A 23838-nucleotide genomic window follows, 5' to 3' on the forward strand; every position below is an offset into this window, starting at 1 on the left:
AAAGCATACCATTGTAGTATTCTTGTCTTGGAGCACCTTGCATGGAAAGGAGCTGGAGTTTCAGATCGGAAAACTATGGGTCCAGCCTTGAACATAACGCTTTGAAATGAATATTATCCTTTCTCCTCTAGACAGCGTCGAGTGCGTTAGCTTGACTGGCACGAGCTGCCTCGGTGGTGTCAACCTAGCTTAAGTGGCGCACCTCAACGACCCAAACTGTGACCTGAGCACCTTTGTAGTGCGTTTCCTGCATCCTTATTACCAAAGGCCTGAGAATCAACCACTCACCCCTGCATCGAGTAGCAGCCAAGATGCCGGAGGGACGTGCTTCGTTCATTAACTATCCCATGCCAAAAGCTCACGATGTACCATACCAACCCCCGCCTACCCCAAAGAATCCCGTCGTGAAAGGCCTTGCGCTTCACTATCTTGCAAATATGTACGTTCTTATCAGCTTTGGCTACTCCAGCTTACCGATGCAGCGTCACGACCATACCCCTCCTTCCGTACCTTCTCTGGAGCAACGCTGGCTTCAGTTCGCTGCGGAATCGCAAGGAGCTTGAGGGCATCGAGGCGCGCTATGATCCTACCGTGATTCAGTTACCAGAGCCTGGGGCCGAAGCTCCCGCCAGCTATACAAACGCGACGAATCTCCGCGTGCCGCCGGACGCCAACGGGCGATTCTACACCGTCGCTGACTTTCACGACGCGTATAAGAGCGGTAGACTCGCGCCTATTGATGTCGTAGAAGCGCTACTTCCCCTCATCCGCCGAGATGTCGCGCACAGATCCTCGCACTCGACGGCGTTTGTGGATAGCAAGGTGGAGCTTGTAAGAAAGGCGGCGGAGGCTTCAACCAAGAGATGGAAGGAGGGAAAGCCGCTGGGCATACTGGATGGGGTGCCGTTCGCGGTCAAGGATGATCTGGATGTCAAGGGGTATAAGAGATACGTGGGCACGAAGAGAGATCACACAGAGGGAAAGGAAGTTGAGACGAGTTGGTGCGTGAGGAAGGTTGAGGAAGAGGGCGCTGTGCTGGTAGGGAAGTTGAATATGCATGAATTGGGTCTCGGTGGGTAGAAACCTGTTCCTGATTCTCGTGCCTTTCGTGCTTGAGCCCTGGTGCTGCCGTTGGACGCTTTGGAAAACTATGTGAAGAAGCTAATCTCCTATGAAGATACGACGAACAACAATCCGAACTGGGGCACGCCGCTTAATCCGTACAACGACAAGTACTATACTGGAGGCTCTTCGGGGGGCCCTGCCTATGCCGTCGCAACCGGACTCATTCCGTTCGCCATCGGATCCGATGGTGGTGGCTCGATCCGCATCCCAACCAACTACTGCGGACTGTATGGTCTGAAGCCGTCACATGGACGGGTATCTACAGCACCACTGCTCAAACCCGATAGGTCTGTTGTCGTTATAGGTCCTCTTACGAGCAACATGGCCGACCTAGAAGTCTCCTTCCGTGTGCTCGCGCAGCCCAATACGTCCGACCATCCATCTGCCCAATTCTCGCCTCCGAAACCTCTGTCAGGCTCTCGGAACAAGGTCCTAGGGGTCTGCAAGCCCTGGTTCGACCGCGCCGATCCCGCTGTGCAAGAAGCGTGCCACTCTGCAATCCAGTACTTCGTTTCCGAGCTCGGCTACCAAATAATCGATATCTCGCTGCCGCTGCTGCACGAAGGGCAAATCGCACATGCAATAACCATCTTAGCCGAAGCTGCGGCGGCGCAACGTTCGCTCACGGACCTCACTGCACCCAACAAAGTGCTTCTGAAAGTGGCTCAGCAAACTCCCGCTATGGATTTCCTCCTCGCTCAGCGCCTGCGGAACTTACTCATGCAGCACCTCGGTTATCTGTTCCAGAAACATCCAGGTCTCATTATTGTGGTACGTATTCGGCTGCACCTGCCAACAAGTCGTAGCTCGGGCTCTGAAAAACCGTTCCGGAAAGCTTTCCACAGGTAAAGGCTACGACACTCTGGGTTCTACTGTTGACTTATCCCAACTCTTCCAAGGCATGTGCTAACACCGGATTTCGCAGACACCGACGACGCCCAACGCCGGCTGGCCGATTGGAGCCGGAGAGCTCAGCTATGGTGTCAGCGATGGCAATACGCAGGTTCGGAACATGGAGTACGTATGGCTGGCAAACTTCACGGGGGTTCCGTGTATACAGTTCCCCGTGGGGTATGTAGAGCCTGTGCAGGGAAAAGGCAAGATACCTGTGGGCCTGAGCGGTCATGGAGAATGGGGCAGCGAAGATGCATTGATCGAGTTCGGGTTCGATGGGGAGGAATGGCTGAATAAGGGGTGCGTAGGTAACGCCCAGCCCGGAGGCCTTCAACATCCTTTGGGCAGGCTGAGGCCCGAGGGGTGGGTGGATATCCTGGGGATGGGTTCGGGTGAGTAAAGGCTTTCCTGGAGGTCTTCAGTGACCTATCGGGAGGCCGAGACTGCAAGGGTAGGTAAAAATTGAAGGTTTGAGTTTGAGAAAGGAAAGTTCAGCCGGGAGGCCTTCCGCTGGTTTTACATCTGAATATGTGAGTGAGTTTTCTGAGTCATGGTGAAAAACGGAACAGCCAGTCTGGAGGCCTTCAACAGCATATGGCGAGGCCAATGCCGGCCGGAGTGGTAGGTTGGTATTCCAAGGTCCGCGTCCAAGTAAGTAACGGTTATCCCGAAGTCCTTCGAAACATTTTCATGCCCAATCATCTCAAAGATCTCGTTCCCTCTTCGAAAAATTGATCCGTTCCCTAAGCGAGCGAGCGGAGAGCACACGCAGGCCTATATAAGGGGTCCCCCCGCCCTTACTATTCTACTCATCTCCATCTCACTTCCCATCACGACTTGAAGCACTCCAAGCTCACTTTTCCAAAGCCCAAGCCGCTTTACCACCACTTCACAAGCCCCTGAGTACTTCTCACCACCACTATCACCACCACCACCATCACCATGTCAGCACAGCAGAACTTCCTCGCCTACGAGGCCCCCTGCGAAGAAGCCCGCCTCCAGCTCCTCTCCGCCAACTCCGCTCCCTGCCGCGGAGCAGACCTCGCCCTCGCCGAAGAGTGCAGCATCTGCACATGCGACTTCGCCTGCCCCTCCTCCGAATCCGGAGACGAAGAAAACGCCGACCCCGCCGTCAAGCTCTCTTCCTGTGGCCACGCCTTCCACCAGTCCTGCGTCCTGCCCTGGACCGAGCGCAGTTCGCGCTGCCCGAACTGCAGGGCAGAAATGTTCCCGAACCCTTCCGCCTTGGAACCGGCTCGGCACTCGATTCGGGCTTGGAACGCCCTCCTGTTCGACCCGAGCCTCTACATTTTCACGGACGAGGACCAGGAAGAGGACGAGGAGGATGACGAAGAGGCTTGGGAAGAGGAAGAGGGAACCACGGATCGCGAGCGGAAATTTGCGATCCCGTTCGATTCCGGCGACTTCGTCATCAGCGAGGATGTGTACCGCCGGTTGGTGGAGACGGAGGCCCAGGATGAGATTTTGGGGCAGGAGGTGTTGGGGAGTATTCAGGAGTTGAGGATTGAGGAGGAAGGGGAGAGCCAGGCGCGGAGGGAGATGAGGGAGTTTTGGTTTGGGTCGTAGTTCTCTTTTGGGTTTGGGAGCGTTTGGGGCGTGTGGGCTTGGAACAATTTTGGGTTTTTTTGGATGTTGGGGTGGATTTTTCTTCGTTTCGTTTTTTCCTTATTTAGTACTAATATTTGGATTTTTCCTTCATGAATATTTCCTGAATGTTCACAGTGTGCTGAAGGGCTTCAGGCTCGGTGATACACAGTGACTAGGGGTTTTCCTCATCGCCTACTAATCGTGTGCTGAAGCATTCCAGGCTCCGCAATACGAAGCAGGTATAAATTGACCTCGCCGCCTACTGATAATGTGCTGAAGTACTTCACGCTCCACAATACAGAGGAGACATATTCAGACCTCGTTGCCGATGTATAACCACCTAAAGCCCCTCAGGCTCCACTATCCCTAGTCGACATACTCCGATGCCACCGCCTACCCATAATTCCCTGAAGCCCCCAAGGCTCCATTATCCCTAGTCCGCAGCTCAGCTACGTAATCTTCAGTGGACATCCCGTATTCTCAAAGATCGGGTTGATCTGGGTCAAGACCCAAGTCAGCACCTCCAACGGCAGCTCCGCCTCGTTCGCCTAGCAGCGCACATTAGCAAATGTCTTTGATCAGCAGAAGAGCGCAGTCCACAACCCAGCACGTCAGCCTGCACGCCGTCCCTTGAAGGTCTCTAGGATGGGCTTTCCACCGGCTAAACTTGACATGCTAGGATGCGCTCCGCGACATATACGTACCACGGTCCCCGGCACATTGTCTACTGCGAGCTGATACAACAAGCACACGAGGTCCTTCGCGGTGACCTCATTCGGCAGCGTCCCATTCTCGATGAGCCCAAACGTCGTGTTCAGAGCCAGGAAGTTATTCGTCCCCACGTTGCCGCCGAACAGCTTGGGAAACCGCCCGTACTGATACGCGATCTCACTGCCGATTTCCAGCAGGCCGTACGCAGTGCGTCGATTAGACCAGTTCTCGGGGATACGCTCGGGGACGTGGTCATACCCGCCGCTGCCATTTGGCACTGCGCCGAAGAAGGTAGAAATCGTATCGATATCCGCATCGCCTTCCGGTCCGAAGACGGGAAACACGTTATACACGAAGCTAGCCGCGCCATACAGAAGCAACGCCTTAGGGCCAAAGTAGAAATTCGGGTTCTCTGCAAGACTCTCGTCGTACCGCTGGCTGCGATACACGGCAATAGTGTCGCGGTCGAACAGCCCGTTCGACGTCTCATTCGCAACGCGATACATGTCCGCGAACATGTCGCCCTGGAAGGTAAACGCGTCACCGTTGTTGAGGAAGTAGTCGCGGCGTGTGAGCGAAGTGTCACCTTCGAACTTGTTGTGTGCGTTGAGACCTGGTTCGCGGCCGAGGGTTCCCGTGGGGTCGATGGATGTGCGCTCCGTGGCGTCACAGCCAATGCTGAGTTTGGTGGTGACGACGTCGCCGTCAAGGGCGATGGCGCGCACAGCGATGAATGTTGCTAGATCGAAGTGGAGGTTATAGAGGTTTTGCTGCGCGGAGACGAGTTCGGCGAGGTTGGTGATCCCATCATGGGAGAGGAACTGGCGAAGTGTTAGTCGGTGATGGAAGTGGCTATAGAAGACGGAGACATGGATACATTGTGATTTGCCGCAGTGTTCATCCCAGGGCATGGTCCTCTGATGTCGTTCGGGCCGGGAGGCGTAAAAGCATGCGCAGTGTCTCCTGGGGCAGGGACTTGGATGCCGCCTATTCCAGTTCCTGGGAGCCCGTCGATAGATCCCGTATATGGGTACTGGGGATCAAAGGGCGCGGCGCCGGGATGGTCCGGGTTGAAGGGGCAGGTGGGATCGAGCCCAGTCTGGCGACGTTGGTTGGGGAAGTTCTCTGGGTGCGCGTACATGGCTGAAAGGTCGATACCGGGGGCGTTGGCAATCCACGGCCAGGCTGCGATGGATGGCACATGGTGTGCAAGAACGAGGAGAGGAAGGAGCATCATTCTGATGAGATACGTGCTTGTGCGAAGTAGGCTGGACCTGAAGGCTGCCCAAGAAGGAACCACCCATACACTTTCCCTCCTCTTTATACATCTTTTCGCCCTCGATGCTGCTCAAATGCCGATGCCAACGCCATCGCATTCTCTTCAATTCGCTCCAGGATCTCGCAGGCGTGAGGACCAACACCGCGATGCCGATTCCCCTTGCTGACCAGTAGTCTTCGCGCCCTCATAATCGATGCCTCGGGAATCGTCTTCTGCACTACAAGGACGTTTGAATAGGCGTTGCACCGCGGAGCCTAGCAGCGGGAAGACGCAAGGGCTGAGATTGCGGGGAAGTATTGGACATGGGATCGGCCTGGTTGACGAGACCGAATGTGATAGGCTGGACCCCCTCAAAGTAGTCAAGCGGACTGCTGCTTTGGGAACATCTCCCCAAGATACGTGACCGCGGTAGGGGTAACGAGCACGACTCTGTCTAGAACAGAAATCTAGTTCGTGGATCTTAGATTGAGCCAAGAAAGCTTCGTCGTCCTTGCGTATGACCGAGGCTCGTGAGGCCGTGCGGCGCCTTCGACATCTGATAATTTGCATGCGATTCTTGTCTTTCCCATTGCCACAGCGGACTTGGCAATGGAACTGGGGAGATTACGGGCCTCGGGAGTTTGAGCTCGTCTGCAAACATGAGGCTTTCGGCCGTAGCTCCCACAGAGCCGGACAAGAGCCAACGATCGAGCCTCTGCAGTGCTTCAATTTCCGCAATGCGAAGCAGCGCCGATTCGATGTCGCAGACTGCTCGTCGCCCGTTGCCGCCCTTTAGGACGCTTTATTTCCTGTCTGGCGGCCTTCCATCCGTAACGTCCCCGTACTCCCCAGCATCATAATCCCCGAAGCAAGCATACTCATAATCCGCCAGCTCAATCTGCTTCTTCTGCACCTCCAAGAACGTCTGCATCTCGCACCACCCATCATCCCTGTCCCCACACTCCTCTAGACTCTTTCCCAGCGGTATCGTCCGCTGATTCAGCACAAAATGCACGTAGCTGGTCGGCGGACCGTCTACATAGATCTCTGGCTGGGAGACAGATCGGCTAGCATTTACGGGCGCGGGTGCTTTGATGATTTCAATGTCCAAGCGCCCGGCGAAAGGTTCTACATGCGAGAGGACGAATTCACGGTCGTGCAGGATGTGCGTGGTGGGAAGGAAGGTGTTGAATTGGGTGAGACCGAAAGCGGTGAGGATGCTGATGATATTGCTGTCGTGGCTGAAGTCTAGGTTTAGAGCTTGGTCGACAGGGAAGGTTATTGTGTTGTTGTCGAGCGTAATGTTGATCTGAGCGGCTGGATCGGTGAGTAGGTGGTGTTGCATTCGGGCGAGCACTTCTTGGACGTAGCCTATGATGCGTTAGGTTTTCAAGTTCTTCGTAGGCAATTAGGCGTGAAACCTATTCCGATGGCTCGGCCAACGGGCGACTGGAAGCCTGAGCCTACAGCAAAGCCAATATCAAGCGAATACTCAAATCCTTCCCATTCTTCATAGGTGAAGAGCCCACACCAGTGGGAAAAGCCGAGGCCGACCGTTTCATAGGCGCAAAGTGCTTGAGCGTTATCTCCAAGTGCGTCAGCGGATATGGGTTTCGTGAAGCAAGATGACGTACAGGTATCCTCAAGAGTCCAATCCAGGTTTCCCGACAGATTCGCCTTGATACGCTCATGAGCGTCTGCGAGATAGACGCCCGCCCATTCGTGCGCAACTGCCTATCATTAGCTACTGAACTTGCGGATAATTGTTGGCGGAGCTTACGCTTGCCCGTCATATCCCAGTTCGAACGATTGCAGGCCTTATAGCCCGCCATCGTATTGTTGAAGCCATCACTCTCAATGATCAGCTCCAGGGTCGCATTCTGCGTCCAGCCAAGCCCAAAGAACCCGGCTAGAAAATACTCAGCAGACTCTAGCATACGCCGCTGCGTTGTACTCCTCGCGATGATCTTACTCCCATTATTCGGGAACAGGTGCCCATACTGATAGTAATGCAGGGTCCCAGAATCAAAGAGTTGCTGCTTTCCTACTGGGACCAGGATTTCGGCTCCGCCCATCCACCTCCAGTCATGCAGGAAAGAGAGGGGCCCATAGGCTGTGAACCTGCCCTTCGCATCCATGATCTTCTTTGCCAGAGTGATTTCTCGCCCACCGGCTTCCGGATACCGGCTGCCGTGGCGATGGACTATGTTCACCCATGTCGCATTGGAGCCTGGAGGCATCGGGTACTCCTTCACGCCAAAGCCGCGAGGATTGGGGAAGTACGGACTTAAGTTTCCGAGGCGCTCGAAAATGTTACGGTTGTCAACGTTGCCATGGATAGGAACTTGGGTCTCCAGTGGGGTGTTGGGAATGTATGAGACTCCAGTGAATGGTGCTACATTCGTTTGCGCGAGCCATGGTGCTTCTCCCGTCTGCGTTGGACCTTTGGATGGTGAGTTGACGAGTTGGCGGGACGGTTGGGGGATTATTCTTACCGGCATACCAGCCTATTGTTGTGTCGAAGTAGTCCGGTACCCTCGAAGAAACGGTAGTTGGTGCTGCTGCCGCTCGATAAGCTACTTGTATAGGAGATAGAGGCACCGGCACGTGATATTGCTCGTGGTACTCACGCTCCAAACAGTCATTCTGCCCTCTGAGGGGTGCTTGAGCCCCGAAAGTCCTGCTTTCTCCTTTCTGTCAACTCATACTCTAGAATACACCAAGCAAGATATGTGCTACAAAGCACTGTTGGAGCGCACACACCGAAACCTGCGCCGTTCAAGGCGCTTAGAAGCTGAAGAGAGAGCTCAAGTATCCACAACATCCCGACGACGCGAGAATTATTCGTTCATCGATGTGAAAATAAAAGATCAAATGTAACATGAATAAGAAGCGTGAAGTAAATGACAAGATCAAGGGCAGGCACACGCTGATGGACGGCGTCGAAATTTGGGATGGAAGAAGCTCGAGCGCTCGGGCCAACCGCACTAGTTGACACCACTATGTGGGCGCTAATTCACTGAGCTTCGGAGAATCATAGCTCCGGCCACAACGAAATGCCATCTAGACATAGGGAACACGATACGCAAATATTGATGCGTGGAACATGGAGAGACCTTTCCGAGTTGATTATCGAATACGCCGAAACAACTTCAGCTCTTGAAAATTTGGGGGACCTGAGAAGCATGAACACCTTCTGCCGTTCAAGGCCTGGAGAAGGGGGAAGGTGAGAAGTACACAGTAAAGGTTCGAGAGAGAAATCGTTTTAAGTGGTGGCATACTTCGAGAACAGGTTACTAGGGATAGTCCTCAAGCGCTATTCCCTCGGTAGTCTATGCAGTAGGCATGCGCAACCCGCCGACACAAAGCACATCTGCGGTGACCGCTCGACCGACGACTGGACTACTGATTCCCGGTAAGAGTACCCCGCCATTCAACAGGATGAGAGCTCGTGAAACGCTTCCTGACTTGGGCAGCCCTGAGACGACCCACCCTCTCACGGAACTCCCCATTCGGCAAGACGGCTCCGGAGCATTACCACGGTTCATACTATTATTTCCCTACGCAGGCACACACAGGGACAAGAGCTTGGTAATTGCCCTGCATCTAGCAATCGGACCGAAGCGAGTTATTACCGCCAGAAAACCGGCTGCGGGTAACCGCGACCCATAATTGAACGGGGCTGCACGGTACGAGAATGCAGATGACCTTGCGGCGAACGCTGTCATTGGTGTCGTAGGGGATCTGCGTGTTGGGATCATAGGCCTGAATGTTGTAAGGAGGGCAAGAGGTGACGCGATAAGAGAAGAGTGGGACAGACGAGTGCATAGATAATGTAATATGGGGGAACCAGAGCGTCCACCGATAAAATTGGAAAAAGAAAGGCTGCGTCGTAGAGGTGTTAAGATGTTTAGACGCGATAGTCCACCGTAGAAGAAAACCTGAAATATGCCACCTACGTACCCCGCCATTCACGTTGAGGCGGAGCGATGACAATCCGCCGAGCGGATCTTACCCTGAGCTTGAAACATATGTCCGCAGGTCGTACAGCTGCAGCTGAATGCGGAATACGCAGTCATCGTCAAGGCCAGCTATTCCCGCCTCACCATCACAGCACGGCGATAAATTCTCGAAGTGGCAGTGGCCACCGGGTGTCTTCGGCCGACATATAATCCAGCTCTGTCCCACACTCGGCCCGAGTGTGGTGAAACCACGAAGCCCATCATGTCCTCTCGTGCAACGCTTGACTACCCAGAACCACGTACCCTCTTAGGGGATCGACTCCTCCTCATGCCGAAGAAGATCGCCGCCGAGCAGAAGAGCGGTCAGGCCTCCGCTTCCAAGGTCCTCAAACCGCACATCACTGGGGCCAGCGGGTTTCCTTATACAAAAGCGCAAGAAAGAGGACGACAATTGTCGTAGCGAGATGGAAGATTCTTGGATACGAAATTGCGAGCTGTGCGAGCTTTGACGCGGGTGTTTGCGCAAGAAGGAAAGGTCCCTGCGCATGATGCAGGACGTCATTCTCTTAAGTGATCGTCGTTATTCAAAACGAAGGGAAAACAGATTGAGCAGGTGGGCTGCGGATTGCGACATAGTTCCCCAGGACGGGGGCCTCGGGATAAATGCCTTCCAGTGAATTATTAGACAGTGTTTTCTTCTGCGCCGGAGATTTTCTCCAACTGCTAGCTGTGGCTGCCTTGACTCGGCAGCGAAAGCGGTCCAACAGCGGAGCATCCAAAGTACAAGGTTAGACGACGATCAAACCAAGCGTCGTGTCCCATTGGGCTCTGCGTTCACCGAGAGATTCTCACGAGGAGCGCAAAAGCCAGTAGGAGCGGAGGAGGCCCTGTTCAGGGGGCAGCAAACAGCGGGCGGCTGTCTCTGACCGGAAAGGCAACAAGGAGGAACAGCGTTAGGTGACCCAAGAGTGACAGATCAAAGTCGCAGGTGCCGCAGGGTCCAAGATATTACGACGATCCTGTATGTGGTTGGGCCTCTCGACGAAGGAGAGCTAGGGACCCTGCCGCGCTGAGAGGATCGGCGCTCAAGGCCGACGGCGAGGGGGCGCGTAGTTGGGTAATTTTAGCAGTAGCGGTCGTGGATATTTCCGTACAACGTGCTGCCAACGGCTCTGGGTAGGTATGAGATGCCGGGGGTTGCAAAGTCGTTGATCTTTTCGAAGGCATGTCGAAAGGCGGTGCAGGCGCGCGCAACAGTGGGAAGATGCACGCTTAAGGGGCTGCGCTGGTGTCCGCTGGTGTAGTCGCTGGGAGGGCGGTGGGCGGGCGCTGGGATGGCAGGCATATCGTCATCTCAGGAGCGGGTAGGACGGCCACACACAAGGGGGCCGGGAGTGATGTCAATCGCAGTGTCAGGTGAAGGAGCTTGAGACAGCGTGCGGCGAGCGGCTGTGGGGGGCAACCCTGCAGGTGCCAATCCGGCACCGGACCCGGCTAGCGGCGAGCCCAACGACGTCATATCGTCATGGCCTCAGCCTTCTGCGGTGCGCTGCCAGGCCGCGCAGGTGCCGGCACGCTGTGGCTGTCCAGCGTCCCAGCCGCCGTTCGCAGACACGTCCGCTTGAATAATAGCAGCCGCTGCCGCGAGTTTCTTCACCAGCAGGTCTGCATCTTCAGCGTCCACGTCCGCCGCCCACCACGTCGCGCTGCCGGCAACACGAGCCCGCCGCTAGCTGTGCTCGACTACCGCTTTTAGCCATCCGCTCCTCGTCCTGGCTCTGCGCGCCTAGTGCCCTCGACGATCGACATCACGAAAAAACTTGGAGTCGACACCGCCGGAGAGCCTGCCGGAGAGCCTGCCGGGGCAGGAGCAGTGGCAGCAGCAGTGGCCTGCCCGCCGCCCGCTACTCGCCAAAAAAAAAGCTGCGTCTCCCCATCATCCCACCGTGCTGCAGCCACCACGTTTCCCGGGCCCTAGGACGCTGCATACGCTGCATTCCTCCCAGCGCCGAAAGCAGGGCGCACACGACTTCCCCTTCCAGCCGCGCTACTGCTGTTCAGGACCCTTGGACGCGGGAATTGCTCTAGCGTCATTCGGCCGCCGCATCCTCGCCCTCCCAAATCACCCACTCTCAAAACCCTTGGCACAGCGCCCACTTGATCTAACGGCGCCGTCTTTTCCGGTTCTCGCTCCCACGACACCAAACCTCGTCTCCTGGAGCCGCACTGTGCTCTGCTGCCTCTGAGATGTCGGCGCAGCCCCCCGCTACGCCCTACCCCCTCGCAGCCCACAGCGACCGCCGTGCCTCGTCCCCAGACGACATGAGCTCCGCCTCGTCCAACTCGTCGGTCAGCGATCAGGACCAGCCCAAGCAGGACCCCTCCAAGCTGGGCCGCCCGCGCCTAGGCAGCAGGAAGTCGAGCGGCACCATCATAATACCGCGCGACAGCCCCCAGGTCGAACTCAAGGAGGAGGAGTACGACGACGGCGATGCCCGCACCATGAGCCCGCGAAGAAGCAGCGAGGAGATTGAGAAGATGGGCCAGGAGGCGCGCCAGGCCTTGATCGAGTGAGTAGCAATTTTGGTTCCCGAGTCCCCGTTGCGCCCTTCTGGTTTCCGCGTTGCTGCCTCGCACAGCAGTCACTCGACCATGACATCAGTGTTGGCGTCGTTGCACACGCCAGCGCGAGACACCCACTTTCTCTTATTCCCCTGCACATTGCTGTTTCGTCGCTTATCCCCAGCAAGCCCATGGACCCCGAGACTGACTGCCTTCGCCAGGCAAGCCAAAGCTCTCCAGCAGAGCTTGATGGAAATCGTGGACCGCGTCGAAATTGTAAAGTCGGAACACGAGAAGCTCGAAGGCGGCAACAAGTTCCTCCAATCGTAAGTGCCATCCTCCTTCCCCTTTGGAGCAACATCTAACGCATCTAGCTATATTGGCGAGCTCATGCAGACGAGTAAAATCACCTCTACGGGCGCCGCCAAAGTGAAGGGCAAGGGCAAAGGGCGAAGTACAAAATAACAATCAGCGCTCCCGTCGCCCGGGCCGCCTTTCTTCGAGTCCACCCTGGGCCGTGGAGCACACCATGTCGGCATTCCACCCATACCTCGACGCATCATTGAGACGACCCGCCCAAACAACCTGCATTACGACTTCATCATGACCGTGTACCGGCTCACCCAGTACCAAAAATTCCAGCAAATTCAGCAAACAACATACACCTATTGTTGATCGCGTTTACGAGCGTTGCATAGCGGCACGGGGGCTGGTTAACTCGGCGTTCATCGATCCCCTCTCATTCGACGCACCCACTTTCAAAACTTATCAGCCTCGACCCGGCTGCCTAACTTTTATTCCAACACGCCGATTAGATTTAGGCTTCTTCGATCATCACTTTCTTCGCTTCAGCACAACCCCATTTTACAACCTGCGCCCAGCTCAGACTTATACCTCGGCACTCACGTTGCCGTTACTTTTACCCGCATTAGGCCCCTCTGCTGGGCTCGGGCGTTTATTCCTCTTTCTATTGTCTCGCCGCATGGCGCACGGCGTATCTGGTGTTTGGAGTTATTGCTTACTACCGGCTCGGAGGACAACTACGTTCTGTTACACTCGCTAGACCACCGGAGAGTGTGGCGCCTGGTGTACGAGCCTCTGCTTTGGGATGCTGGCTTTGCGCTAGGGCTATCTATCTCGGGGTCTTTTGCAATGGCCTGGATACAGGGATGGGCTGATTCTGAGTGGAGAGGCTGTCAGATAGTTACCCCATTATATATATCCCTAGAGCTTCGTCATCGAAGCAAGTGTCTGTTGAATGCAACTACTACGATTTCCAAAAGCAACCTTCCTTTCCGAAAGTCGTGCTCATCAGTGTCAGCCTCGCCAATTGAGCCAGCACGTCTTCAATTGACCTCCTTCACCCAGCGGTTGTGGGAATTTGGCGCCTTGCATCCAAAACTGCCCACAATGACGCCATATATCGCATCTCCCAGCACGAACGATGGCATGTTCAAAGAAACAGGGTTTTCGATGCGATGGGGTGAGGTGAGGTTAAGGTTGTAATGCCGTGTCGTGTCGCGTTATCGAGATTCGCTCGATGTTGGGGAGCTGCATTATCTAGCATCGCTTGCACATACCAGTAGATGCAGACACACAGATCGAACCACTTTTCCGGGGCGCGGGGTGCTTCCCAGCAACCGCGTCCGCAGGTCTCAGGCGACCTTTTTTTATTTGCGCGAGATTATTGGATGCGGGCGTTCTTGAGGGAAAATGTCTGGTTCGTGTGTGTGGAGGGCTTGGTGGGCTTGGTGGGCTTGGTGGGCTGTTCTTTTTTTTTTCTTTCGGGAAGGGGGTCGGTAGGTGGAGTGAGCGTACCTAGGGCTTGGGTATGGGAGTATAGTTCGAGCTGCAAGAGGCATGAGGAGCATTGCTGAGAACTGCAAATGCAAGGAAGGAAGTATATACTCTAATCTACTATAATCCAGCCTCTTCCATGATTCCATCAGTTCAAGGCCTTCAGAATTGCCTAGGAAGCTTAGGTAGCTTTTCCCACACAGCACAAAGCCTCAACGCCAATCATGCCGGTAGACGCATGCACGCGACATCGATGCAGCGTGTCGCTATGCGAAACCCATCATTTATATGTTCTTGCATCGTCCGGGCCCTTACCCGTATCACATACATAGAATAGACTACTTTACCTAGAAAACGATAGAAGGTATAACATTGGAACGTTCTAGCTGCCTTCAGAAGCCAAGTCTATGTATGGCCGGCCAATGGCGACACCACTAACTAGATAGCTGGCTAGGGTAGGGGCCTTCGAGAAATGCTCTTCTACCTTGCTGTCTCTCTCCCCGCACGCACGATGCATTACTTCACATATGCGGCGTTCGTAGCCTTGGACCCTTCGAACAGGTTCAAGGCTTAGCCTGGAAGATACAATCTTCCCAGCACTCCTTGTATCTCCCTAGAGCACAAACCGGATGACTTGGAGGTCACGAACTTCAGCCGGCGTCCTCAGTTGCACACAGCTGAGATGAATGAACGAACTCAGTGTCAAACATGCGTTCCTAACCCAAAACATGTACACGAAGCTCGAAGAGCCGAGACACACATATCGACACGTCAAAGGAAATCTTTCTTGTATCAGTTCAGCTAAGTGTACACAAAATACAGTGCCCATCGCTTATCCCCGCACGACCCCACCGCTATACACGCATCCCCGCCTATGATCAGAAGATTATGACAGCATCCTGCTCATATCGTTCCTGATCCGGTTGTAGTCAAACAGACCTTCAATCTGGCCAACCGCCGAGACGGCAACGTCACGATCCCATAGCTTCCTCTTGGCAAAATCCATAACGTCCTTCTCAGTGATGGCGCCAACGACGCGCTCCACCTCCTCGGGTGATAACCTCCGACCAGTAGTAATGATCTGGCGGCCAATGTCCTCGGCGACGGCGGTGGTGCCGTCTAGAGAAAGGAGGATGGAAGCCTTCAGTTGGGCCTTTGCGCGCTCGGTTTCGGCAGAGGTAACGTTAAGGGAGAGTCGAGACCATTCGCGGAGGGTGAAGTGGACCAAATCATCCAAGCGGGTGGGAGATTGGGAGACGAGGTAGATACCCCAGAGACTAGAATAGTTAGCATATACTGGTGACAATAGACAGATCAAGGCTTACCCAGTGTCCGAGTAGCTGGTAGAGAAGCTCATGAAGCTGTTGGCGAGGTTGTTGTTCGAAATGAAGGTGCTGAGCTTGCTACCCAGATACGGCGAGTGGCCCATAGCGCGGTCCCAGTTACCGACGATAGCCTGAGTCACCAATGCCGTGAAGTAGTCTTCGTCGTTCCAGCTGACACCCTCGACAGCGATGGCGATGTTGGCACTGCCCATGGTGTCGTCTCGGATTCTGACCTCAGAGCCAATAAACTCGGGCTTCTGCTTCTGCTCTGCGGCAATGGACTTCGCGGTGTAGTTCGGCGGTTCGGCCGGGAGTCCGGAGAAGTACTTCTCGGCGAGGTCAACGAGCTGCTGGTGGGGGACGCCACCAGCTCCGACGAGCACCATGCGGTCAGCGGTGTAGTTGGTCTTGATGTAGTCGAGCAAGTCCGAACGCTGTATGCTCTCGATGTTCTCCTTGGGGCCGAGGATAGTTCGTCCGAGGGGCTGGCCCTGAAAAGCGGTGGCGTGGAGATGGTCGAAGACGACTTCCTCAAGCTGCTTGTCTACCTCTTCCTGTTCGCGGAGAATGACGTCGCGCTCGCGCTCGATGGCCTGGGGGTCTAGTTTCGAGTTTTGCAGAATGTCGGAGAGGATGTCGACGGTAGCTGGGACGTCGTTGTTAAAGGACTTAGCGTAGTAGACGGTGTTTTCGCGCTGTTCCTCCTATCAATACCCATTCCCGCAGAGCTCCATCCTCATTCCGGATGACATACCGACGTGTAGGCGTTGAGATGACCACCCATATTTTCTATCTCAAGCTCCAGCTGTTGCTGTGTTCGCTTCTGCGTTCCCTATCCCCGAGCATTAGCATCCGGCCCTATTCCATCGCCGTGATGATGTGTCCGTACCTTGAAAGCAAGGTGCTCCAGGAAGTGTGCTGTTCCGTTGGTCCTGTCGGTCTCCGCGCGGCTTCCGGCATCGATCCAGACGCCGACGGTCGACGTCTGAGCCCATGGAGAGTGCTCGGTAGCGATCTGCGCAAAGGGGTCAATTGCAGTCCTCATAGCTGCCAAAAGGTCCGGCATACCGTGAAGCCATTGGTGAGGGTGGTGGACTCGGTCTTGGAGCCATGGGAGACGGGCGTCGCAAGGCCTCTTGTCAAGGGCGAGCTCCTGCTGCTCTTGACGGCATTGATGGCAGCGCGGGAGCGCAGGGCCGTCTGCAGGTTCAATGCGAGCCGCCGGGAAGCCATTGCGTTCGCTCGCGGAGCAGTCGGAAGCGGAGGGGATGGGAGGCGGCGGGTGAGGAGGATGAGTTATCTGGAGCTGTAGGGCTTGGCCAAAGGAAGTCGTGAGCGTTCTTCACTGCCAAGCGGCAAGGAATCTTCCGGGAAGGCGCGGCCCAATCAGCGCGCGGTTATTGCTCGACGCCTCTGATCCGAGGTCTGCATCATTGAGCTCAAACCACCTTCAAGACGACATCACCACCGGCGACACCTCCTCTCCACTCTCCATTGCACGGCACCAGCAGCAGCAATGGCCTCGATAATGCGCCCGGGCCTGCTCAGGCAAGGCCTCCAGAGCCCCGCCGCCTCCCAGCGCATGTTTTCGACCATCACGAGCTCGTCCATCAGACAGACCTCGCCGTTGGTCCAGAAGCTCCGGCCGGCCCTTGCGCGCTCAGCGATCCCCAAGTCGACGAGAATTGCCGCCTTCCATGCGACCCAGCGCCAGCAGATCCTCCCGCCGCTGCCCCAGAAGATCAAGGGCACGTTGAACGACCCCACACCGATTCCTGATCCCGCGCCGGTACATGGAAGCTATCACTGGAGCTTTGAGCGGTGTGTGCCCTTCTCCAGCCCATCGCACCCTTGCTACATAATCCAATTGCAGGACAAGAAGAGTACGGATACTTGAACACTTCGCTAACAGTATGCAACAGACTCGTCGCTGTGGGCCTCGTTCCTTTGACGCTAGCTCCCTTCGCGGCCGGATCCCTCAATCCAGTCATGGACTCCATTCTCTGTGCTCTACTGGTTGTCCACTCGCACATTGGCTTTGAGTATGTTCTCTCTGCCTTTCTAATCCGATTGGTCCTTGGACCTCATGCAGAGGATGATCAACGGAAACATATGCGATACTAACGATAGCTTAGGTCCTGCATCATCGACTACATTCCCAAGCCCCGGATCCCCGTCGCCCGCAGCCTCGCCATGTGGGCTCTACGAATTGGCACCATTACCCTTGGCGTTGCCCTTTATTCTTTCGAGACCAACGACGTCGGTATCACCGAGGCTGTAACGAGGCTCTGGCATGCTTAGCAGCCCACTGTGTAAATACAAATAGAGGGATTCTGGCGTGGAAATTGAACCAGTTTGGAGCGCCGTGCAAGGCAGGTCGTGTGAGGATTACATGTATCAGAACGCCAATGTGAAATGCCAGTTTATTTCTTATTCAAGTGCCCAGTGCACGAATCAGAAGCGGGCAAAATCAACCCAGAAGTTGAATGGTAAGTCTTCGCAGATCAGAAGCATAAACTAACTTTTGAGAGCCCGATAAAAATAGCCGTGTGTCCCAGACTATCCATTTTCCTCCTGTCTCGAAGTCCTTCTGTCCCTCCTCAATTTGGTGCCGAACCAACCGCTCCATTCGCTCCTCCTTCCTCCAACTCCCCAACCCTTCCCACTGCCTCCCTATCCTCGCTCCCAAACCTCAACCCATACCTGCTCCTCACAGCCGCGTCCTCAATCCCCAACTTCCTCCCCCAAATCCCCACCATCCACGCCTCCTCGCCCCTAGCCAAGCTCCCCAGAATCCTCACTTTCTTTGCCCTCATCCGCTCCAAGTACTCTATGCCCCCATACATTAGCCGACAGCACCCAAGCGCGCAGAAAGAATTCGTAATGTCGATCTCGAGGTACTCGATTGTCGGGGAGGAGAAGAGGCAGAGCGCTTTGGTGATCACGGACCAGTGGGCGGCGAGGCGATCGTTGGCCATTTTGTGCGCGATGCGCTGGCGGTCCGGGGATGTGGTGGCGAAGAATCCGGGGGCTCCGGGGGAGGAGTTCGGGTGAGAGTTCCAGATTGAGCGGGTCAGAGCGAAGGCGTGCAACGGTGAGGGACGGTTGCAGAACGCGAAGCTCACATGGCGGACAAGCTGCAAGCCTTTGGTCGAGAACAGCGGGCGGTATCCCGGGCCGAACGTACACTGCTTCCTTCCGCCCTGCTGCGCACCAGCACCGCCGCTACGGCTACGGCTATCCGCCCTGAACAATTCGCTGTTCGTCCTGATCAAGGCGCCGCTAAATGGGTGGCACACCAGCCACATGTGCGGCAGCACGAAGATGTTCTTGGCGAGGTAGATCTCCTCTGCTTCGGCGTGTATCTGTTTGCTGACGCGCAGTACTTGGACCTCGGGCTTGCGGTACCGCTCCATGTCCGTGAATCGGATTCCTTCGCGCTGCTCGAACCAGTCCGGAGTGTAGAAGACTCTGCCCACAACCAGAAGGACCTCGTAGACTTGGACTCTCAGCTCAATGGGTAGGTCGAGGAAGCGGAAGGCCTGAGCACACCTGCGGGAGGCGGCTGAGGTCGGGTCGAACACGGCGAGGGTTTCTGAGGCCAAGTTGGCGGACCTCATAGTTAGGCGGAGGCTGCCGTTGCGGGCGGGTCGCATGGTGGAGGTGTGTTGGGGTGTGGTCTGGTGGATTGGTTTGGTGGCTGTTTCGGTGGGATAGCGAACTCGCATTCACGTGGAATTGTACAAGAGCGTGCGAATACCTAGACCAGTGATCCCACAGTGGACGGAGAATGGCCGAGCGCAAGGGTATCGGACTTCTTGCTGACGGCGTACGCAGACGAGGAGTGTAGGTCGAAGTCCTAGAGCAGGGTGGCGGCGGGTGTTGGTGTTTATATAGCCAGTGGACTGTTGTGGTATTGACGGTGACGGAGGAAGTGAAGTCGAGCGAAGATCTAGCCTAAGAGACGGACAAGCTACCAGAACTCATGGTGACTGAGACTTCAGGCGTCAGAACTCGCATTCATGTCAAGATCCACAGGTAAAGGCTGCGGGTTAGTCGGCAACAACACGACAATGAGATTGAACAATTCGATACGCTAATGCTTATGGTGACTATTCTCTGTGAACAGTGAATCTATGATTGTCTATTATAGTTCTCCTTGAATGAATCCACCTCAAAGTGTGAAATTGGAAAGTACATGGCTCAGGTAGTTTCGAAACGCCTTGACGAATATGAGATGCGGTCCAGCATATTACGCATGATAGAAGCTCTGACGACGGAAAAGCGTAGAGAAAGCCTCTCGTCCCGCCATATGATGTTCCGACAATGAAAACGACGACTAAGCCCATTCTTGAATATAAATCTGGCTGCTGGGAAATGTGCTCTTTCGATCCTTGTCGCTAGAGCGCGAGCCAGGATTGAACACTAAGTCATATCAGGCCCCCATATCTCAAAACCCTCCTTCAGTTCTGTCCATTGTATTCCTCCGTAATGACTAGGGAAGCGTATAAACCGCCGCTGGATGTCGAATCTGCTTCCGAGAAAATGAGGTCAGAACTTTCAGTGGGCTGTGGTTTTTCGTCCGCATTCTCACTCACCATCCACTCGTCCCATGGCGTAGGCTCGCCGGGCTGTCGGAAGCGCAATCCGTATTGTTGCTTGAGGATTCTCCGGGTATAGTGCATTCCGTTGAGATCCACATACGTGAATTGCCGCTCCTCATCAGGAAGCACTCCTATGACATCGAGCTTCTTCGGCGCCACCAATGTGATCCAATCGCCCACAGCTAGGTGGATTGGCCGACAGCAGCCGATGGGACAATAAGCGTTGGTAAAGTCGACTTCGAGATAATGCAGGCCGGTAGGGGGAACCGGAAGAGAATGCACCAAGTCGAGCCACTGATCTGCGACATCGTCCAGCTCCAGATCGTGGATATGGTCGAAGCGTTGATGCCGAGTAAGCTGGTCGAAAGGTCCGATTGCTGGTTCGTAGATCTGCGTCCATGCCGAGTGAGAACACCCATAGTGCTCTAGTTGCTTTTGGTCAATGGAGATGCTGATATTCTTAACGCTATCAAGCGCCGAAGCGGAGAAAAGGTAGCGTGGTGCAGCGGGTTGCTTGGAGGATTCGTCATCGTCTTCGACCTCGTCGGACGTGTTCCTCGTAGTGAACGGTTGGAACGCTGGCCAGTTGACAGGAAGCACAAATAAGTTCTTGGTGAGATAGACTTTTTCCGCTTCCGTGTGTATCTGCTTGCAGACTAGGAAGATGGTCAATTTGGGCTTCTTGAAGAGCTCGAATCCGTGACAGCGCCTGCCGTTTTCGACGTCGTGGAGGTTATGCGTGTAGAAGATCTTTCCGACTACGACAAGTTCTTCGTAGATCATAACCCTCATTTCGGCTGGAAGATCGAGAAAGCGAAAGTGGGGTGAAGGGGCGTCGGGTTGGCCGCAGCAAAGGAATCGAGAATCGACAGACGGTGAGGAGCCATTGCTGGAGCACGCTGTTGCCAGTGCCGGAGAAGATGGAGACTGCTGGATTTCGTTGCTGGGCTGGCATGTCCGCTTCGCGTTCTGCCCCAGAACCTTGGACGTTGAGGTCCCCATTGCGCAGCTCTGCCGCCCACGTACAGAGTTGACAGCTACTGATAAGGTTAGCTGCCTGCTCTTTATTGTCCTTGATTTGTGGCAACACTCACGCAATCGGACTCACCCCGGTGGATAGAAGGATATTGTTAACCAAATAAAGAGGAAGGCTACCCGTGAAGTATGCTGCCTTATACCAGGCCTCCGGCGATGAAGGTGAGAGCGGCGGCAGTCGCGGCGAACTTTCAGACTTTCTCGGTCGGTTCTCTCACTCGTCGACCGAGTACATATGTCGTCTATTACTTGACGCCGATAGGTAGTATGGATGCGGCCGTGAGGAGCTTCGGGGCGTTGACAGCCGTGTGAGAGATTTGGCCGGGGAATTGAGTTCCGGAAGCAGGAAGGAGCGGAGGGAAGCTTTCGGCTGATGATACAGTTAGTGATCTTCCGACAGATGCTGAGTAGATAGACGGATGTTGGTGGAAATAAATGAGTGGTGTATAAGTAAGCGAACAGCTTTCCAAGGTTTCGGAGCGTTGGCAGGTGAGAAAAACGTGATCTAGACGAAGAAGGAAGGAGCGGAGGAGAGCCATCGGACGACAACACAAAACGAATCGTGCTGAAAGAGAGAAATACAAAAGACGTTTGAAACGCGGCGAATGGAAGAGAACACGCAGTGCACTTTGGTTTGTAGCTTTCGATGTGCCTGAGGGTGGGCGTCAGTAGGGGTGATACAGCAGTGTACCACACAACCCAGCGGCGGGCATATTAGCGAAAGACCTCGCGTCAAGGTGCGAGAGCTAGCATAACTCAGTTACCTTCATCTACTGAAGGTATTATGAAGCGGCATCGCAGACTTCCATCTCACATATGCTGATAGGCGTGTGCTGCCATCTATGTGCGTGCAGTGTGGCCTCGGACCTAACGCTTCGGATATAGATACAAGATAGCAAAATAGGAGATCATTGCTTTTAGTATCTGGAATAGGATACCATATCACGGTCACCAACAGGGTTGCGCCTAGCTCCTGTAAAATCCTAGTGAACCCTCTCCAAATCGGTTGGCAGCGTTGGCCACGGTCCGTACGCCACTATTAAGACCACCCCCAAAGGCTTGGGTCCCCGAAATTTCGCTCAAAGCATTTCTTCGAAGAATTCCCGATGTATCGCTACCACAAAGTGATCTGACTCTATTCTTGCCACATGCCGAGACCGCTGACTGTAAGCGTCGCAAACCGTCAGTGATAGCCAACTACCTCGCCGTGGCGTTGCGGTTCTTCATGTTTCCAGCGGCTCCATCGGACTGAGTCTCGAGCCTCTCGGATCTGTACACCATGGCGGGCGATTAGCATCTCAGGCTCCGTGTCATTGTCCTCCGCCATATGGGATAGGATTCTTCTCTCCTCTCTTTCTGTCCACGTCCCAATGATGTCAATGCATGTCGGTTTGAGATGTTGGATCCAGGCATAGTCCACCAGCTCCAATGGACGGCAGCACCCTACCGGACAAAATGCGTTCGTATAGTCTATCTCCACGTAGTTTAGTGGGTGGTCTCGCCTGGAATTGTTGATAAGGGTGCCGACTGTGTCCATTACTTGCAACCAGTTGTAGTTTACTCCGTCGTTCTCAGACAATTGATCCAGCATGTCCTCATGGACTATATCGTGCCGCCTATAATGCGATATGCTGTCGTACGATCTCGTTAACCAGGTGTTGCAATTCCAACGATTCAGCGGATCCAAGAACAGATCCTTTTGGTCGATAGCGAGACTTAAGCTCTGCAAATATTTCAATCCGTTGTCTGAGAACAGTTGTTGCGTTTCGAGACAGAGTGGCTCGGTGTGCCCTTCCCTACGAAATGGTATTTGAAGGTGCCAGTGCAGCGGCAGGACGAACAGATTCTTCGAAAGATAGATCGGTTCGGCTTCGCAATGCACCAGCTTGCAAACTTGCAGAATCTTCAAGAAAGGCTTTTGATAGTATGCCTTTTCCCGGTACCGTAAAGTGTGCGAGTGCTCTTGGTCGGTGTCTTTGAAATAAACCTTGCCGACCACCAACAGCTCCTCGTATACAAGGCAGCGTATCTCTACCGGAAGATCGAGGAATCGAAACGGAGTAATGACAGGCTGGGTGACTTTGGAGGGCGCTAGCGAAGCGAGGCGCGTATATACATGGGATGTCGACTTTGGGACAAACAGCGGTTGAGGTACTTTGCCTAGCTGGCAGAGGCAGCAAGTGCAATGCTCCACCTTGTCCTTGCGGCTCGGCGCTCTGCGAGACCGAAGCACTTTTGAGATCGTGGCGCCCATTCCTACGGTATTGTAGTCGAACGCTCCCCGGCTACTCTTCGCGTGGTACGACGATCGGAAGGAAGTATTAACGAGATATAGGCTCGATTAGGTCGTGGTGCGACGTAGCAACCTGGAGTAGCGGAAGTGTGTTAGTATCGATGCAGAGCGAATTAAGAGGAGCAACTTTACTCACCAATGTCAGTGAAGTCGCCCTCGGAAGGGGCTATGAGATCTTCTGAAGCTGTCAGCATCCGCACTAAACACCCCACAACCAAAGCCCTAACTCACAAGTGACCCTAGCGTCCCGATTGCCAGCGAAAACGACGAATTCGTCACCCAAACACGCGGCGCTCTCAACCGACGCCTCCCTTCTACCTGCTATGGACTTAGCTCCCACCTGCGACTGCCACGCCCAACGGACTCACCAGATAGCGCACGGAAACTCACGCTACACTCTCAAACGGAGCGCGCGAGCCTCCCTTCTCCGTCACTGAGATTGGGATAGAAGCGGAAGGAATCGACTGTTTTTCGCAGACGGCGAGGTAAGAAGGGGATGTGGATGTGGCAAGATTTTGAAGGGGCGAGGTGGTGTCACGGGAGAAGAAGGGAGTCGCGATGGGGAAGCGGTGAAAATCACCCTCGCCTATCGTTCCCATTTTCCTCTCCACTCCAAATCAAAACAGTGGGAAAGTGAATGAACACTGTATGTAAAAAACTTTGT

The 23838-nt window shown here is 54.7% G+C and overlaps 11 protein-coding genes across 11 annotated transcripts; 5 read left to right on the forward strand and 6 right to left on the reverse strand.

Annotated features, from left to right (window-relative positions):
- Positions 1-222: 222 nt before the first annotated feature.
- BU26DRAFT_521167 (amidase signature enzyme) lies at positions 223-2519 on the forward strand. The gene is made up of 4 exons (XM_033829467.1): positions 223-439; positions 483-1072; positions 1178-1896; positions 2051-2519. The coding sequence occupies exons 1-4, from the start codon at positions 312-314 to the stop codon at positions 2417-2419; spliced, it is 1806 nt and encodes a 601-aa protein (XP_033681733.1). The 5' UTR covers positions 223-311; the 3' UTR covers positions 2420-2519.
- A 65-nt stretch (positions 2520-2584) lies between these two features.
- Positions 2585-3659, forward strand: BU26DRAFT_52137 (uncharacterized protein). Its single transcript, XM_033829514.1, has 2 exons — positions 2585-2670; positions 2887-3659. Exon 2 carries the CDS (start codon positions 2962-2964, stop codon positions 3604-3606), a length of 645 nt encoding a protein of 214 aa, XP_033681734.1. The 5' UTR covers positions 2585-2670; positions 2887-2961; the 3' UTR covers positions 3607-3659.
- Positions 3660-3937: 278 nt separating this feature from the next.
- On the reverse strand, positions 3938-5692 carry BU26DRAFT_52147 (Cloroperoxidase). The gene is made up of 3 exons (XM_033829539.1): positions 5216-5692; positions 4332-5159; positions 3938-4175 (listed from the first exon to the last, which is right to left on the reverse strand). The coding sequence occupies exons 1-3, from the start codon at positions 5573-5575 to the stop codon at positions 4077-4079; spliced, it is 1287 nt and encodes a 428-aa protein (XP_033681735.1). The 5' UTR covers positions 5576-5692; the 3' UTR covers positions 3938-4076.
- A 706-nt stretch (positions 5693-6398) lies between these two features.
- On the reverse strand, positions 6399-8241 carry BU26DRAFT_567077 (phosphoglycerate mutase-like protein; the record flags this gene model as incomplete). The annotated part of the gene is made up of 6 exons (XM_033833610.1): positions 6399-6967; positions 7018-7182; positions 7231-7326; positions 7377-8039; positions 8092-8157; positions 8223-8241. The coding sequence occupies 6 exons, from the start codon at positions 8239-8241 to the stop codon at positions 6399-6401; spliced, it is 1578 nt and encodes a 525-aa protein (XP_033681736.1).
- Positions 8242-11847: 3606 nt separating this feature from the next.
- Positions 11848-12567, forward strand: BU26DRAFT_403303 (uncharacterized protein; the record flags this gene model as incomplete). Its single annotated transcript, XM_033822827.1, has 3 exons — positions 11848-12128; positions 12342-12446; positions 12495-12567. Coding segments are annotated over 3 exons (459 nt in total), but the record flags the coding sequence as incomplete, so codon positions are not given.
- A 1482-nt stretch (positions 12568-14049) lies between these two features.
- On the forward strand, positions 14050-14276 carry BU26DRAFT_521171 (uncharacterized protein). The gene has a single exon (XM_033829468.1). It carries the CDS (start codon positions 14057-14059, stop codon positions 14252-14254), a length of 198 nt encoding a protein of 65 aa, XP_033681738.1. The 5' UTR covers positions 14050-14056; the 3' UTR covers positions 14255-14276.
- Positions 14277-14590: 314 nt separating this feature from the next.
- On the reverse strand, positions 14591-16527 carry BU26DRAFT_521172 (mitochondrial-processing peptidase-like protein subunit beta). The gene is made up of 5 exons (XM_033829469.1): positions 16311-16527; positions 16132-16257; positions 15997-16074; positions 15243-15937; positions 14591-15194 (listed from the first exon to the last, which is right to left on the reverse strand). The coding sequence occupies exons 1-5, from the start codon at positions 16473-16475 to the stop codon at positions 14804-14806; spliced, it is 1455 nt and encodes a 484-aa protein (XP_033681739.1). The 5' UTR covers positions 16476-16527; the 3' UTR covers positions 14591-14803.
- A 222-nt stretch (positions 16528-16749) lies between these two features.
- Positions 16750-17664, forward strand: BU26DRAFT_488043 (mitochondrial succinate dehydrogenase cytochrome b560 subunit D). Its single transcript, XM_033825966.1, has 3 exons — positions 16750-17063; positions 17165-17284; positions 17378-17664. The coding sequence occupies exons 1-3, from the start codon at positions 16759-16761 to the stop codon at positions 17541-17543; spliced, it is 591 nt and encodes a 196-aa protein (XP_033681740.1). The 5' UTR covers positions 16750-16758; the 3' UTR covers positions 17544-17664.
- Positions 17665-17842: 178 nt separating this feature from the next.
- On the reverse strand, positions 17843-18898 carry BU26DRAFT_567081 (uncharacterized protein; the record flags this gene model as incomplete). The annotated part of the gene is made up of 1 exon (XM_033833611.1): positions 17843-18898. One exon carries the CDS (start codon positions 18896-18898, stop codon positions 17843-17845), a length of 1056 nt encoding a protein of 351 aa, XP_033681741.1.
- A 787-nt stretch (positions 18899-19685) lies between these two features.
- Positions 19686-21317, reverse strand: BU26DRAFT_521173 (uncharacterized protein). Its single transcript, XM_033829470.1, has 3 exons — positions 20941-21317; positions 19841-20886; positions 19686-19773 (listed from the first exon to the last, which is right to left on the reverse strand). Exons 2-3 carry the CDS (start codon positions 20846-20848, stop codon positions 19738-19740), a joined length of 1044 nt encoding a protein of 347 aa, XP_033681742.1. The 5' UTR covers positions 20849-20886; positions 20941-21317; the 3' UTR covers positions 19686-19737.
- Positions 21318-21713: 396 nt separating this feature from the next.
- Positions 21714-23360, reverse strand: BU26DRAFT_52452 (uncharacterized protein). Its single transcript, XM_033830304.1, has 2 exons — positions 23311-23360; positions 21714-23247 (listed from the first exon to the last, which is right to left on the reverse strand). The coding sequence occupies exon 2, from the start codon at positions 23133-23135 to the stop codon at positions 22065-22067; it is 1071 nt and encodes a 356-aa protein (XP_033681743.1). The 5' UTR covers positions 23136-23247; positions 23311-23360; the 3' UTR covers positions 21714-22064.
- Positions 23361-23838: the final 478 nt, after the last annotated feature.

This window comes from Trematosphaeria pertusa (assembly GCF_010094035.1).
Source record: "Trematosphaeria pertusa strain CBS 122368 unplaced genomic scaffold BU26scaffold_10, whole genome shotgun sequence".
NCBI lineage: Eukaryota > Fungi > Ascomycota > Dothideomycetes > Pleosporales > Trematosphaeriaceae > Trematosphaeria > Trematosphaeria pertusa.

What these genes read in the sequence shown, in the direction of transcription:
- BU26DRAFT_52137 (XM_033829514.1), top strand. Translation starts at nt 2,962, where the DNA reads ATGTCAGCACAGCAGAACTTCCTCGCCTACGAGGCCCCCTGCGAAGAA.
- BU26DRAFT_521167 (XM_033829467.1), top strand. Translation starts at nt 312, where the DNA reads ATGCCGGAGGGACGTGCTTCGTTCATTAACTATCCCATGCCAAAAGCT. An exon ending in TATGCATGAATTGGGTCTCG is followed by an intron (nt 1,073 to 1,177) that starts GTGGGTAGAAAC and finishes TCTCCTATGAAG; the next exon opens with ATACGACGAACAACAATCCG. An exon ending in ATCCAGGTCTCATTATTGTG is followed by an intron (nt 1,897 to 2,050) that starts GTACGTATTCGG and finishes CGGATTTCGCAG; the next exon opens with ACACCGACGACGCCCAACGC.
- BU26DRAFT_488043 (XM_033825966.1), top strand. Translation starts at nt 16,759, where the DNA reads ATGGCCTCGATAATGCGCCCGGGCCTGCTCAGGCAAGGCCTCCAGAGC. An exon ending in TATCACTGGAGCTTTGAGCG is followed by an intron (nt 17,064 to 17,164) that starts GTGTGTGCCCTT and finishes AGTATGCAACAG; the next exon opens with ACTCGTCGCTGTGGGCCTCG. An exon ending in CACTCGCACATTGGCTTTGA is followed by an intron (nt 17,285 to 17,377) that starts GTATGTTCTCTC and finishes ACGATAGCTTAG; the next exon opens with GTCCTGCATCATCGACTACA.
- BU26DRAFT_521173 (XM_033829470.1), bottom strand. Translation starts at nt 20,848, where the DNA reads ATGGGGACCTCAACGTCCAAGGTTCTGGGGCAGAACGCGAAGCGGACA. An exon ending in CGCCATGGGACGAGTGGATG is followed by an intron (nt 19,774 to 19,840) that starts GTGAGTGAGAAT and finishes TCTCGGAAGCAG; the next exon opens with ATTCGACATCCAGCGGCGGT.
- BU26DRAFT_521171 (XM_033829468.1), top strand. Translation starts at nt 14,057, where the DNA reads ATGATTCCATCAGTTCAAGGCCTTCAGAATTGCCTAGGAAGCTTAGGT.
- BU26DRAFT_521172 (XM_033829469.1), bottom strand. Translation starts at nt 16,475, where the DNA reads ATGGCTTCCCGGCGGCTCGCATTGAACCTGCAGACGGCCCTGCGCTCC. An exon ending in CCCTCACCAATGGCTTCACG is followed by an intron (nt 16,258 to 16,310) that starts GTATGCCGGACC and finishes CCCTTTGCGCAG; the next exon opens with ATCGCTACCGAGCACTCTCC. An exon ending in TGGAGCACCTTGCTTTCAAG is followed by an intron (nt 16,075 to 16,131) that starts GTACGGACACAT and finishes GCTCGGGGATAG; the next exon opens with GGAACGCAGAAGCGAACACA.
- BU26DRAFT_52147 (XM_033829539.1), bottom strand. Translation starts at nt 5,575, where the DNA reads ATGATGCTCCTTCCTCTCCTCGTTCTTGCACACCATGTGCCATCCATC. An exon ending in ACACTGCGGCAAATCACAAT is followed by an intron (nt 5,160 to 5,215) that starts GTATCCATGTCT and finishes ACACTTCGCCAG; the next exon opens with TTCCTCTCCCATGATGGGAT. An exon ending in ACAATGTGCCGGGGACCGTG is followed by an intron (nt 4,176 to 4,331) that starts GTACGTATATGT and finishes GTGCGCTGCTAG; the next exon opens with GCGAACGAGGCGGAGCTGCC.
- BU26DRAFT_52452 (XM_033830304.1), bottom strand. Translation starts at nt 23,135, where the DNA reads ATGGGCGCCACGATCTCAAAAGTGCTTCGGTCTCGCAGAGCGCCGAGC.